Raw genomic sequence first — 15,286 nt, forward strand, 5'->3', positions numbered from 1 at the left:
ACAAAAAGTGAAAAAATATAGACAAAAAACAACATATATGTAGCGAGGAAGGCGGGACGAGAGCCGTGGGGCAGGAAGGCGGGGCCGGTGGCGTGAGTGATAATGAGTATCAGCTGTACGCGCACCGGTCCCGCATGCCTCACGGGGAGCTAGGGAGCATAAGAGGACGAGCGACGGGACTGCCGACGAGAGAGGACCGGGCCCGGAAGCTGTTAAGTTTGTTTATGTTTGTGTGGCCGGCAGTCGACCGTGAGGTGGCTGCCGGTCTTTTACTTACGTGTTTTTGTTTGTTTATTTTTGATTAAAATTTGTTAAATGTTCGCCGGTTCCCGCCTCCTTCCTTCCCTTCTATTGAACCTTGTTACAATATACATTTTAAAAAGAGTGTACAGATGTGTTCTTATAATGTACAGTTTCCAGATGCTATGTGCAAGTGTGATTTCACTGCCATCTTTCTGAAACCTTTCATCTTTATATTTCATGATTTTTATTTTTTGCCAAAAATTATTATTATTAGTCACCCTTTATGTTTGTTACTGCGGTTTTGCAAATATCCAACCAATTAAAAGTATTAAAAAGTGCTTATTAACTTCAAAAACACAGTATTTATTTCAGTAACTTGACGATTTGCTTTGTTAACTGTGAGTCTGATAACGTTCTCTGAAATAACACTGTTAAAGTACAATCTAAAATTGATTTCACCTGTATAGACTACTAATGCTCACTGTTTTACATACTGAAGATGAACATTACCGTACATCTTCAAGTGCCCGGTAGGTTTTACAAGCTGAAAAGATCATAAAAGTATTGTGTAGTAAACAGTTAAACATGTATGTAGTAAATGCATTAACTAACATTAACAGTATAGATTTTCTACATGAATCAATTGTTGTTAATGTTAATGTAAATCCAATTATTCTCCATCAATATATTATTCATGTTAGTTCATGGTGCATTAACTGTTGACACTTTAAACATTTATAAGTAAATGCTGAAATTAAAATGAACTAAGACCAAGAAATGCTGTAGAATGCTGTGTATTGTTTACTGTTAGTTCATGTTAGCTTATGCATTAACTAACTGTTAACAGATACAACCTAATTGTAAAGTGTTACTCAGGTTTCTCAGAAGGATACAGTACAGTATATGACAATGTTGTGGATGAGATAAATGTACTCATATTTCATCACTACAAAGTATTATTTAAATTGTTCAGTGTAATTAATCATTGATTATTTTACTCTTTATATTTTTGTGTTCATTAGAGTTACGCACCGTTACCTTAGCACCATGTAAAACCCTGCAGAAATCAATTGTGAAACAAATGTGGAGCACTGTTGTGTGGCGTAGGGAGTTCCTTTACTGTATACTAAATGTGTCACTTCATCTGTTGCTTAGGCATCAGGCAGCGATACAGCTCACTGCGGTTTGAAACAGAGATAATATGAGATTAACAGCACATATAAACTCTTTTTTTGCATTCTGTCAGCAACTAATTGTGTTGTTCCGGCTGTAACTTAGCAATATCCTGACAATGAGTTCAGCATCACACTCGTCCTCATCTGCCTTTTGATTAACAGGTAAATAAGTCTTTAAATGTACACTTTTTTAACTGTGGCGAATGGCATGAAAAATATAGTGTTTAGTTCTTGTTTTCTTTATCTCTGTGATCTCTCTCTCTCTCTCTCTCTCTCTCTCTCTCTCTCTCTCTCTCTCCTCCTCTCTCTCTCTCTCTCTCTCTCTCTGTCTCTCTCTCTCTCTCTCTCTCTCTCTCTCTCTCTCTCTCTCTCTCTCTCTCTCTCTCTCTCTCTCTCTCTCTCTCTCTCTCTCTCTCTCTCTCTCTGAACTATAACTAGCACCAGCTCAGGGCCCCGAAGCCTTTTCATTTACAATTTTTCAACAGTAACGAAGATCTCATCCCTTCCTGCCGAATAAATAATTTAAGACACAGAAATTTCAACAAGGACGATTGTCCGGTCCAAAATTATGCTTATATGATGAAATAATGGTTTCCCTGATAGCTCAAGATGAAAAATCTAATTGCCCAAGAAAGAGGAACCTGTGTATCCTAGCAACAACACACAGTCTGGTTTTAAGGCCAGACTCTGGTTTTAATATAAATGCTCTAGAGGACTGGTCACGAAGCGAAAAGTTCCTTCAAAGTCTGGAGGTGAACACACATGTCTCAACAGAGAGAAAAAAACTTGAGCAAAAAGAGTAATCATTTTAATAATAACCAAGTCTAATGAATTAAATGTCTAAATAAAACTCTGCTTGCTGCTAATATTCAATCAGCTATTTGAAATTGCATTAACTAGACTCTATTTTAACTGGGTTCTTGTTTCTTGCCAGCTCAATCTCTCTGTGCTAAATTTCATACTGCAGCAAACACAAAATAACAAAAAACACCCACCACAAGCAAGAATCTCAAAACACCATTCTTATTTTTATTTCTTTTTCAAAAGTGTTATTCATACACAAAGCCATTTAACTCCTGATAGCACTCATACATGGGAGACGTCTATTTGACGTCTGCATTCACATCAGACGTATTTTTTTGACTGTTTGCTCATCTGCAATATACGTCTCAGAGACGTTTCCTGGCAGATGTCATACAGTACAGGTATCTAGAATATGTCTGTAAGATGCTTATGATTTAGAGTGTAAAAAATGTCTTTTCTAAGACATTTATCCAATGTTTTTACACAGCAGATGTAGTCCAGACCTTTAGCAGACGTTTTACAGACGTACCTGTGCTATCTGGTATTTAATCATTCAAGGGGACATGATACAGTAACACATGCAACATTACCAACCCCTCAATGTTCTGTCTTTTTCTCAATACTGCACTTGAAGTAAGCTTTGAAGTAAACTGAAAATCAACAAGTTAAAGCATGAACGTCATCGACCTGAGACACTGGGAGGGCCAGCAGGTAACAGTTGGCTAACAATGACCAACAGGTCAGAGGGGCTGGTATGACAAGATCAGTGCCTTCAGGGAATGAAGCACTTTGTTGAGGACACTTTCCAGTGCTTTGCTATTCAACCCTTACACGCTGCCACGGCCAAGGCTGGATCGCATCCATATTAACTAGCTTTGACATGTCTGTAATCACATGCAAACAAAATACTAGTTAAATTAAAATAAACATGAGATTATTTCAAAAGAGTAAGAAGATAAACAGAAATACAAATGAGAAGCATGATTAACGTAAGAGAACTAACTTGGCCAGAAACTGAAGCGTTGGCCATTAGCTTTGCAACAGTGGCATCCTCATGGTAGATATGGCACTTGGCATTGTCAGACGGGCCAGCTGCATTCCTCACACACACGGTACCACTGCCAGCCCAGTTCAGTGCCATGTGGGCACCATCTGCACTCCTGCCTAGCTCCACTTTTCCACCTCAGGAAGAACAGGTGACAGGATTAACAAATGAGGGACTGAATAGTAGGAATATCCAAATGCCATTTTTCCTGGCAATCAGAATATATGTTATGAAAACAAACTAAAATCATAATTTACATAGTAAAGTACTATATCAATATAAATAAATGCATCTTTAAAATTGGGAATGCACATATTAAAAAGACTGTAGGGTGCATTTACAGGTATGTGTTGTATATATAATATATATACAGTGTATATTTCTTTAATTTAATGCACAATATTTTGCACAAAATTGTGTGCCAAATGCATAAAATATATAATCATAAGTCAAAAGAAGAACTAGCATACATATTAAGCTAATTGTTGATCAATAAAAAAGCGTCAACACATATACAGTATCAGCATTTACATTTGCATGTACTCTTTGGCTTGTTTGATATAAAAGCAAAAACGCAGAGAGTGAGAAAAGACAAAAAAAAATGAAGATTACAAATCGATTGTGTTTAGACTCAACTACTATTACAAACGGATTCCATTACCAAGAGGAAATGGATATATTGATTTGGGTCAATGCTCTGCTCTTTATGTTTTTTTTTCATTTTCAAAATAATGAGTGACTTTTTGGGTTGGAGAAGCTTCTTCATGCCCCGAGGAGTGGGTTGACTGAGCACCATCCATAGCCATCCTCACAAACAAAAACAACACTTTCCCTCTCAGCTAATGTAAGCCATTCATCAGTGCCATGCATTGTGTCACTATCAAAGACTCCCTAACCGATAAGATGGCGTGCACTTGATTGTTATCACTATTGTACTGTTACCTTAAATGGTGTTTCTGTAATTGCTATCCTGGAATAAACTACTGGGACTTGGTAGACAGATATGAGTAGCAAAACTGCTTGTGTCCATAGAATAAAAAATACTTGCTCTGAAAAACGTGTCATTTTGCAATAAATAAAACTCACAGCCACACAGTCCAATAAGCTGGTATGGAGGTTGATATGACTCTGGGGGTGTCACACACATACAGAACGCCGAATGTGACACCCCAATAACAGAGCCCTCTAAAAAAAGAGCAATTGTTACCAAAATGTATTAGATTTACATTTGAATTAGGTTTTAGATTTAATACACATGCAGAAAATATTCATTATTATTGAACATTGGTATCAATTGCTCCACATCTGTATTGAACAGACCAAACCTAGTCAGGACCAGCTTGCCTGGCTTGCATTCCCAAAATAACCTTTTCTCTTCACACACTTGCCTTTTCTAAGACACTTCGTATTGGTGAACAGGATTGGACAGTGGAGTCATTAGACATGTATTTCTATCTTTGAACTAGCTTTGGCTGAGGAAAGATGTTGTTTTGTGGTTTTGTTTGTGAGTTCTCTGTGGTTTACCATCAGGCAGTTTTAGTGTCTTTAAAAGAGATGCTTTATAGGAGCCATTTTTTATAAAGGTGCCTTGCCATGGTGATCTATCCACCCACAGAGACGCATCAGGTGGAAGAGAAAAGTCTTCTTCAGAAGGGATCTCTGCTTTCGTTGTGGTCTTTTCAGGGAGGAGAGTTTGTTGGAGGTACTCCACAATATACCCTGTGTCAGCCTCTGATCTCTTTTGGCTTGTTTGGTCTATGACCATGGCAACCTCCATCATCTGGAAAACATGGAGACGTGGCGGTGACATCCCGACCCTGCAGAGGAGGCTGTGTCATGTTGTGCTGAATCTTTAACAAGACCTTGTCCGGAGACCTCAAACTCCTGCAAAATAGAAGTCAAGCATTAATTCAAACTGCAGGTAAATTGCAAATGGAAAAATACTCACATAGCTAAATTTGGTGGGAAATAAAAGGAGTTTTATGAAGAAAAGTAAACAAGCTCTCCATTAACCAAGTATGAACCTTCAGAGGAACCTTTCATTTGTTTGCTTTGCATTTCGTTCCTGTAAGTGGGGCATATTTTGTGCCCTGGTATAAATATTTCATGAGATTCTTATTGGTATTGTGCTTTGTGGAGTCCACATGCAAAACAGAAGCCATTCTTGCCATTGCTATGTGGTCTACCTAAAATGAATGGGGTATTGTATATACACATGGGGACAGGTGGCAGATCCAATACCAGAGGCTGCATGGCCAGATTTTGCAAATAAAGTAATTCATATGATACTCCAAATATTTTGTATTGGTTCAAAATCTTTCTAACATCATAATTCAATATAATTTTGTTGGCTAAGTACCAGATGCCATGTATAACACTTATGTCAAGAATAGATCTTAAAAAAGGTTTTTTTCAATTGCAGATGAAACATTGCAATTACTTGTCGTCTGTTTCTTGATATATACAAATAAATTCAACAACGTTGTTCTAACTTACAATACAACCTGTGTATAACTCAAATTAGAAGAATTAAAATGTTTTAAGAATTAAGATGTTACTGATAACATCTTGTAATCTTGCTACGTCATTTAAATATTGCATTGTCTCAACAGAAAACAACTAGAATATTAGTAAAAGCTATTGATTTATTGAAACACATTGATATATATGTATATAATACAATAGCAAATAATATAATAAAGCTGGGAAAGTACGTGGTCAAGACTTACAGTCTGCTAAAGATGTCAGCATATTCACTTGTATAGAGTAACACTGGATTCATTCCATCATAATGCTCTGGGTCATCATTCGCAAACATGAGCGCATTAAATTAATAGATTAATTAATGTCATGATATAATAATAATAGCTATAATAAATATAAATATAATGTGCGTGTGTGTGTGTGTGTGTGTGTGCGTGCGTGCGTGCGTGCGAGAGAGAGAGACATGGAGAGAGAGAGAGAGAGAGAGAGAGAGAGAGAGAGAGGGGGGGGTCCGGAGATCAAGAGCACGAAAGAGGGAGAGAAATGCTCTAAGCGCGCGCTGCAGTCGGGCTGATCATTTCGTTTAGGTAAAGTCTTGTAAAAGTAAGCCCAAGGGTTTTCGTTATTGGAAATCCCTTGACGATTATTTTCACGCTTGGAAATTATTCAGACAGTGATGAAGGCTGCTGTAAACTTCCGTAAGTGGGCGGTGACAACTTGTGCATCCTAGCGGTCTTTTCGCATTTACAGCGCTGCGAGGCACTGGCAGACAGTCAGTAACGTGGATTTCTGTGTTTATTGGAAACTAAACTTAAATCCGCGCGTGTGGGAGTGAGTGTACATGCGTTTTCTATATTCTCGTTTGAAATCAATATCCGGACAGTAGCCTATTGTTTATGTGAGCTGTGAAGCGATATAAGAAGATACCGTTCTCGTTATCAGCCTCGTCAGGTTTTTGGTGAGAAAGCGTCTGTTAGAATCGGCTCACCCCGCGGCTTGCTTGAGATGGTTCAGTCCAGATGCGAGAGTCCAGTCTCGATGCACTGGGATTTTTCTCAGCGCCGACACCAAGTGAATCTTCCTTTTAAACCCATCTGATAACCGTGCCTGCCAAAAAGATCCCACCATGAGCGCCTCTTTGAATTCTGACAGAACGGGACTCACAAGGACAGAGTGCAGATGTACACATAACGGTACGAGGAGACTGGATGGAATAAGGATTTTTGGGCTAATGAAGGTGGGAGTACAGGCGCATCATTGGAGCGGGGTGCTCTTCTTGTATATGGGGCTTTTGGCTGCATCGGCTAAGGGTGAGTTTCCCGTTATACTGCATGTGCACGGAGCGGCGGTCTTACGCGCGCTCCCTGTTGCCATACATGAGATCCTTATGTAGCCTACTTGTGTTCATTCAATCCTTTCCACCCCTGACGTGTGAATGGACCGCTGTCATTGTTAATTCCATGCCAACCGTATGCCATTTAATGTTTGGTCATGCGTTTCATTGATATTGGTCTACTGGCATTGATGGATAAAATAGACTGAAGAGCCGGTCAAATAATATAAAGAGGTTGTACATTGAGTAGTCAAGTAGACTGTATTTTTAACTGCGTTTATAATGACATGATTTTTTGGTAAACAAGCCTTGTGTACTTTTGAAGAAGCCTTGTGTGCCTTGTAAACGACGAATTTGTTGGTACTGGGGTTGTTCTTGCCAGCCTTGGTCTGCCCCATGGAAGCATAATATGTTGTTTTATGCCTTGGGTAACATGCACCTTAGAGCAAGACGGTGTTGGTAGGCGGGAAAGATCTCACTTTAGTTAACAGCCAGGCAATAGGGTGAATAAGCATATAGAGCAACCGTTTCCAAAATATATATGGGTATATGTGCCCGTGTGTGTGTGGCGCAAGATTTCGTGAGTGTGGGAGCCCAGAGTGAATGAGTGAGTTTGGGAGGAAGGGGGCGTATGTGAAAGCGGAGGCTGGGTGGGTTGGTTCATGCCGGTAAAACAGGTCTTTGACTGCACTATCAAGCTATACATTTATTTCCATCATGTAAATAATGTCCATTCAGTCATTATCTTATTTGTTGGATTGATTGAAATTGCGGCATTCCAACAAGGCTTTTCATTTTTTCATATGGCCTTGGAAGCTGTAGTCAGAAGACAGTTTTGACGTCCTTAGTTAGCTACAAGTGTCATATTTTACAATACATGTAATTCCAAAGGTAAGTTCCATTTGACACCGGTCAGCTTTTTAGACTGCAGTCTTAAGGATTTTCAAAGGATAAATTGCAAACGACACGAAAATGAAAGGAAATGTAATTGTAGGTATATTTGTAATACGCATTTGTGCAATGCTTGTAATCCATTTAAAATGAAGCTCGGACTAAATTTCAGCATTAGCTACACGTATAAGTACTTTTGGATAGTTTGCTCTCGCTGCTGAGATTCATGAGTTGTTCTCCTTAATAGTGAATGGCACAGAATGATAAAAGCCGATAAACGAATCCAAAAAGTCAGTTGACATTTTTATGCTTATAATAACGTGACTGTGCGCTGTAATATAATGAACATGAGTCCGGGAAACGCTTGCAAAGACGTCAAGCAGTGTCACGCTTTTTCCATTGAGCGGCACCAAAGCTTCAGAATAGCTCAATATGAAAAGCGCACCCGGTTCTCTCTCATGCTTCATTAATAAACCGCGTATATCTTGGAAGCCTTTTAGAGTTTTCGTTTTAGCGCATAAGCTGTGATTGGTGTAATATAATGGGACTTTTTCTCTAGCTCGAAAGAAATGTAAATTTAATGCACATTCATCTTTTCGGTCACGAATGAACACTTCATGCAGGCAATGTGGTCCGTGGATCAATTGGTTTGAAATATACATTACAACGCACAAACGTTCTCACCTGCCTATGCGGTGTAACACAAAATAATTAAATTAAATATAGGCTAGTTGAAGATTAATAGATAAAACTAAAAAACAAATACACCTGTATATACGAATCTTAAAAAGGTTGAGAGTCTTGGTATGAAGAAGTCTACTTCGTTAATTATTTTATATTTTCTATTGTAATACGAATACTAATCGTTTCAGTGATCATGTTCTCTTGCTCAGATGTTGCAGCCTTACAGAAGCACTCGAGATGAAACACTTTCGCATTCCAGCAACAATAGACGTGAGAAAATGAGGGTGTTTGCCTCAAAACCATTTTCCTTGCGCATAATCATTGATAGTTGATGGCACTTGACTTCATAAAACGCCAAAAGTCGCGAAACCAATGTATTCCTATGATGCAACTTAGTGCAAGGCTCCATTGAACACGAGAGTCTGTAAGAATGCTGAGAATTCTTTTCATCATGTTGGTGGGAGGTTGGCGCAGAAATTCAGTTCTGGACAGTAGGGTTCTTTGAAAATACAAAAAAAATCATAACGTTTGAGTTTCGGATAATCAAATTCAAGTATCTTAAAAGCAGCATTTTCACGGTTTTCCCCTGAATTGGTATTCATTTGGGTGATTCCTTTAAAGCTTTTTAGTACTTTTTTTAAGCCAACGTCCGATGTTATATAAGAACAGCTGCGTAAAGTAGACGAAGACTCACTCAAAGAAACTCGGAGAGTTCCCTCCTCAGTTCCCCCTTCAGGACCGCGGACAGCTCCCCTCGTGATCTCTCCGTATGTTTTCCACCGCATTACATCACCGGTCCCCTACACTTGAGCAAACAAAAGGGTTTGTATACATATTGTGTTTTACAAAGGGAATAAACGAACACAGTTAAATATTTAATAGCTTTAAAAATCTTTAACGGTAAGAGTCGCAATCTCAAGACACAGCCAAGTTAGGACCAAGGACAGCTCCTACAAGTGTTGGGGGAAAACCCTGTAGCCACACGTCGTCCCATCGCGCTATAATCTTTTTTCCACACTCATTGCATTTCGTTTTCATCTTTTCTTCATCCCGCCTATAGGTCCTCGTCTTTTCAAAGTACACATGATAGTGCGTTAAAAGAAGATGAACACCTGCCGATCTGTTTGCTCAGACGTTAAAGTTAAACTGAACAGGGTTGTTTGCTTGCATGTCCCAGTGGGTTGGAGGAGGCCTTTGGCAAGTAAAGAGCACCAGGTTTCCCACTTTCCATTATTTGAATAGGCTACTATGTATATTTAATACTCAATGTCACATTCAAATAATAATGTTTCAATACACTAAAAACACATGCAAACTGTGAATGCAAACAAAGACGCAATATGGACAAATTATTGTAAACGGTCATTTATTATTTTAATAGATGTGAAGAGATTAAGCCCACATTTTGTCCAGATGTGACTTGAGCTCTAAGTACAGGACTTTTTTACAGGAATTTAGCAAAAACAAAGGTGGAGTTGGGCTAGAATTGTTGCATGGGTTAGCAGTGGTTTAGTCAGATTAAATAAACATGCTCATCTAGTACATTTATTAAAAAATATTGCATGTTTAAAGTATCCATAAAGTAATGTCTATATTTTAGAATGTACAACAAAAGAGCAGCCAAGTCAAGGGTATCAATTTTGATTCTATCAGAGTAACCAAGGATTTTTAAAAAATAAAAACAGGTCGTATTATTTGCTATTTTTGTATTCGTCTTATCTTTCTTGTACTACCAGTAACTAAATGTACATGCATGCTGTCAGAAACCCACACGCTCACTTACCCACACAAACTAATATATTGTGTAGAGAAATGTAAATATGATCATTATTATGGGTAAAGAGGTTATGGGTGAGCTGTTTATTCTTTATTTGAAGGTATTGATTAAGATCATAACTGCCTAGTTAAAAAACCTACTGCTTTTGAAATTTACAGTGAGAAGTGACCCTGCTGAGACAGCACAATATGAATTTTGTATGAAAAGTTAGAGGTTTTCTAGTCCTGAACTGTCAGATGTCTTATTTTATTAGGGGTGAGAGTTAGGTCAGGTTTACTTTTGAGTAGGATTTTAAGCAAGAAGTGATTCAAGGACAAAAATGACTGAGCATCTTTAAACAAAAGAGTCGAATATTGTTTTATTTCAAATTACTTGTGTGTGATGGTGACTGAAACAGCAAAAAATTACCAGACTCAATTTCATTAATGTCATAACTGCAAATGTTGTAAAACATGTAAATTGGTAAATTTATTATATTATTATATTATATTTTCCATTGTTATTTTAGAATATGTCCTCTTTGAAGGTTTTAGCGAAGTCTGTTCCAAGCTCGTAATGGCTTGAGTTGTATTCCGATAGCCTTGTGATAGCATAGCAGTCCTCTGCTGAGACGGACACTTATTGAGGGAATATAAATGTGTGGGTCTCTTCCTGTCATCCAGCGGCCACTATCTGTTGTAGATTGACAACAGAGATTTCTCTTGCCTTGCTTCCTGTCACTCTCAAGTCTTCTTAAGAACGTTGATGTAGTGGGTTCTTATCTTTGATCTACTGTGATTAGATTACACAGTTAATCCATTCATGTCTCCTCCACCTGAGCCTTGTTTGTTTCTACTCTCCCCCTATTCATTTCTCTTTCTCCTTCTTTCTATTACATGTTTTTTATGCTTTATACCCCTCACTTTGTCGCTGCAAGTGATTTTATTTGGGAGAGGTACCATTAGTAACTGCAGACCACCTTACTGATGCACAGCGTCTCCAATATATGTGGTTTTCCACATACAGATGGTAATGTATGTCACTTTTAGTGCATGCAATCAAACGGCAAGTTATGTGGATCGATGCCAAAAGATAAGCGAGGACAAAGTTACACGGAGAGATCAGGAGAGGGAAATTAGCACGGTCAGAAAACAAGAGCCAGGCATGGGTGTTTAGAGACAAAGAAGGCTGAGTGAGGCGGACAGCCGTCAGGTCGCAGCGTGCTGGGCTGCTGCAGCCTGTTATCCGCTCTAATCCGTGTCAGTCCTGCGCCGCTGTCGCAGCAAACACACCTGTCAGCCCGCGCTTGTTCCATGTCTGGGAGGCAGGGTAGGCAGGAGTAACTTGTTTTTCGCGGGGTACCATGAAGGTACGAATTTGAAAAACTCCAATCTTGGTTTCTATTTAGTTAGATTTCAATGATCTGTCACTAACTGAACCACATCTATAATTAATTTGCAGAAGTAATGTGTTTCAGAGCAAAGAAATGGGGTCATCATGTCAGCATATTTAGTTAAATAGCCTGAGCTTATTCAGGAAGTGATGTCATGCTGAGTGTGTAGGTATTTACTTAGCATGCCTGATTTAAGTTCAAGCGACAACTGGAAGACATCATTAAACTGTGCTAGGTCTCAAGAGTGAGTCATTACCCTTTCCCATGCAAGCCAATCGATAGTGTTCTGTAGATGATCATTTTAATTCACGAGTACCTCAATTATTCTGTAACTAAAGCAGCATCGATTCAGTGACACATGGATGGCAACCAAAATAAGGTTGGAAGTTAAGCAGTATGACTCGGTTTAAATATTAAAGGGGATCAAAATATGAAATAGACTGATCGATAGCGCAATTATTAGGTCTGTCGACCAATTCGTAATTGTAATCAAAATAATCACAATTAATCACACAAATCAATATTTGCAGAGAACCAAACAAAAATAATTCAGAGACATAACAGTCTGTAGCAGATGAATAAACTGTAGAAAAAAGACTTTAGATGTCAATTTATTGTTTTTCATTTTATTAGTACTGAAATGCCAGTCCACTTAGATTTCAATTGGTATTATTTTGTGCAGTGAAAAAGGAATTTGCACTAATGAAAAATACAGCCGCGGAAAAAAACAAGAGACCATTTTAAAAACTATTTTCACTAGAAAAAAAAAAATTATACATTTATTTGCAGAAAATGAGAAATGGGTAAAAAACAGACCTCAAATACGGCAAATAAAACAAGTTCATATTCACTTTTAAGCAATCCAACAGTAATATTTGCATTTAGGAAAATGTAATAACCTGGATTTTAATCACAGATTTCATGTGTCTTGTCATGCTGTCAGTCTTTCACATTGCTGTTGGATGACTTTGCCACTGCTGAGGTTTGATTTTGTTGAAATTCAACAAACACTGACTGGAATGACCACCATACATCTAGAAATGTTGATTAAATGAAAGTTTGGAATGGTCTCTTTTTTTCCATGGCTTTATTTCTAATGTGACCAACTTTAGAGAGGCAGGTCTAGTTATGCTTTTGGAAATCCAATTAGTTATATTTGTACTTGATTTCAAACTAAACAGATTTCTTGCATTAGTAATGCATTGTGAATGCATTATTTTATGCATTCCTATTGTACATACATCTTGTTGGTCCCTCGTCATGATCTTTTGGTCCCAGGAATGCATTAAAGAGCTTAGAGGGCTCTAAAGAGAGTCCTTAATTAAAAGTCCGTCCTCCATCTCACTCACGTCTTTGGCATGGGGACACCTACATACTGCACAATAAACAAACAGAGCTACATTCATCCCGCTCACCCCCTCATTCCGATGCAGAATAAAGAAACTGGAGGGTTATTTAAAGAGAATCCCATCTAACTTGTTTGCAAACACAACTCCAATCCTGAGGAGAAGGAATTCGGTGCTTAGCTATGCAGTTTTAAATCCTAAAAAAGAAACGGCATGAGTAATTCGGTAATTCCTCGGTGGTTAGGTCTTCAGTCGTTTCCTGTGAGCTCTGAAATGGAAGAAAGAGGAGGAAGAGAGATTAAGAGCGCAACGCTACGACGGCTGGAGCCAGTTTCATTGAAGACCCATGTTATATCGGAACACTGGGCCATTGTGACTCTGTAATGGGGCTGAAAGTGCATTAAATTCTGCCTGAAACACACTCCTTGTGTGCTCTCTGCTCTGTCAGGAACATTTCTCTCTGAAACGCTGAGCTATCGAGGCCAACCAGTCCATGTTGGATCGTTTCTTGTTCATCTCATGAACGGCATCATGTTTAGTTCCAGACTGAATTAAAAACATTAGTCTCTCGCAAACACAACAGCATACGCTCTAAATGCATTTCATTTGAACTTAATACAGAGACATGTAAGCTAATGAAAGGCATGTATAAAAGTTATACGTGGAGGCAGGTGTGTTTTTGTTTATCGTTCATGTCACGATCTCAGTTGGTGTTCCCCTGTTATTTTGGACTTTTAGGTTATTTCCTGTTTGCGTACCATGTTTGTAGTCTTTTGTAGTTTTTTTGTGTTAATTAGTTTCCCCAGGTGTTTCTTGTTTCCTTGTTATCCCAGTGTATTTAAGCCCTAGTGTTTCCTTTGTTTGGTGTCGGTCTTTGTTTCGTGCTTTGTTTTATGCTTCAGTCAGTCTGTGGATTACCTTGGTTTGTTTTTGTCATTTATTATTTAATTAAATGTTTACTGCACGTGGATCCACTTCTTGCCTGGATTATTATTGTAACAGTTCAATAAATGTGATAAGCTTTTTGTGCTCTCAGATTTTATTCGTTTGATCTCTGGTTTACTGTATATGGACTGCTCATAATGAGGCTTGCGATAAGGTTTGTGTGGATGGGTGTTTGTCACTATTAATAAGGTGTATTGAAAACACTGAGCCAAATCTTTCATGCACCTGTATGTGCCTTGCCATTGCCAGCTGCGTTGATTGTTGTGTGGACTCCGTGTGTTGGCCCCATTTGCTTCTTGGCCCACGGAAAACAGCAGCGACGCCGCCTCGCTCGAGCAGAGCCAATCTTCTCCTCTTTCCACTGCATTTGCCTTGCTATTAACGGTCTTCACAATCACCTCACACAAACATTAGGGTAATGTATGGGTTTATCCAGGAAAGCTGAGGTCACCGATTTCCATTGTAATGGCGGCCATTCTTCGGTTAATGCAGATATGATGGAGTTGGGAGCTAAATGCCCTGACACTTTAGAAGGTGGACTTTTTGTACACAGAGATTTGTGGCACAGAAAAGGTTGTTTTCCCTCCTGTGTTGGCAGATTTGAATTCCCCATTCACATCTGCCTTGTTGGTATGGACTAACTGAACTCTGCGCCCTAATGGCATTTTCCACTGGTCTTTGAAAAAGGGAAATATGATCGATTTGAAGTGCTTATGGAAACTGGTGAGTCAGACCCATTTGTCTCTTAGGTGCCCAATTTACAGCAGAGCTATGGCAGACAAGCTAAACGGAAAGCATTTTAAGAGATTGCAAAAATTATCTGCTATATGGCTTGCAAAGCATGAGCATTTTTACCTCAGGCAGAAGTTACTGGAAGATGAGAGATGACGGGAGGGAGAAAAAACAAAAACTGTGATGTTGACAAGTATACCATGATGGGGTATACTTGTAAAAGGGGCTGTATCACATGTTTGTGTTTTGTAACTTTTGTAGACACCTGTATGAAATGATCTCATAGTTAATAACAGTCTGATTTAAGGTCAGTAAATTCAATTACACAGTAATTGCAATAATGTTTATCTTTATATAGTTTACACTGTTACTGCTACCTTGATGCGTTTTTTGTTTTTTAGGGTAATATGTTTTAGTCATCAACCACCCTACTGTGGTAGTCTATAATTTGCACC

At 38.6% G+C, this 15,286-nt stretch overlaps 1 protein-coding gene across 1 annotated transcript in view; it reads left to right on the forward strand.

The window, feature by feature from the left end:
- Positions 1-6,309: 6,309 nt before the first annotated feature.
- Positions 6,310-15,286, forward strand: part of csmd2 (CUB and Sushi multiple domains 2) — a 284,836-nt gene continuing 275,859 nt past the window's right edge. Inside the window, exon 1 of the mRNA XM_057354048.1 lies at positions 6,310-7,061. Within this exon, the coding sequence (XP_057210031.1) occupies positions 6,878-7,061 (184 nt within the window). The 5' untranslated portion in view covers positions 6,310-6,877. The remainder of the gene's footprint in view (positions 7,062-15,286) is intronic.

This window comes from Triplophysa rosa, linkage group LG16, assembly GCF_024868665.1.
Source record: "Triplophysa rosa linkage group LG16, Trosa_1v2, whole genome shotgun sequence".
Lineage (NCBI taxonomy): Eukaryota > Metazoa > Chordata > Actinopteri > Cypriniformes > Nemacheilidae > Triplophysa > Triplophysa rosa.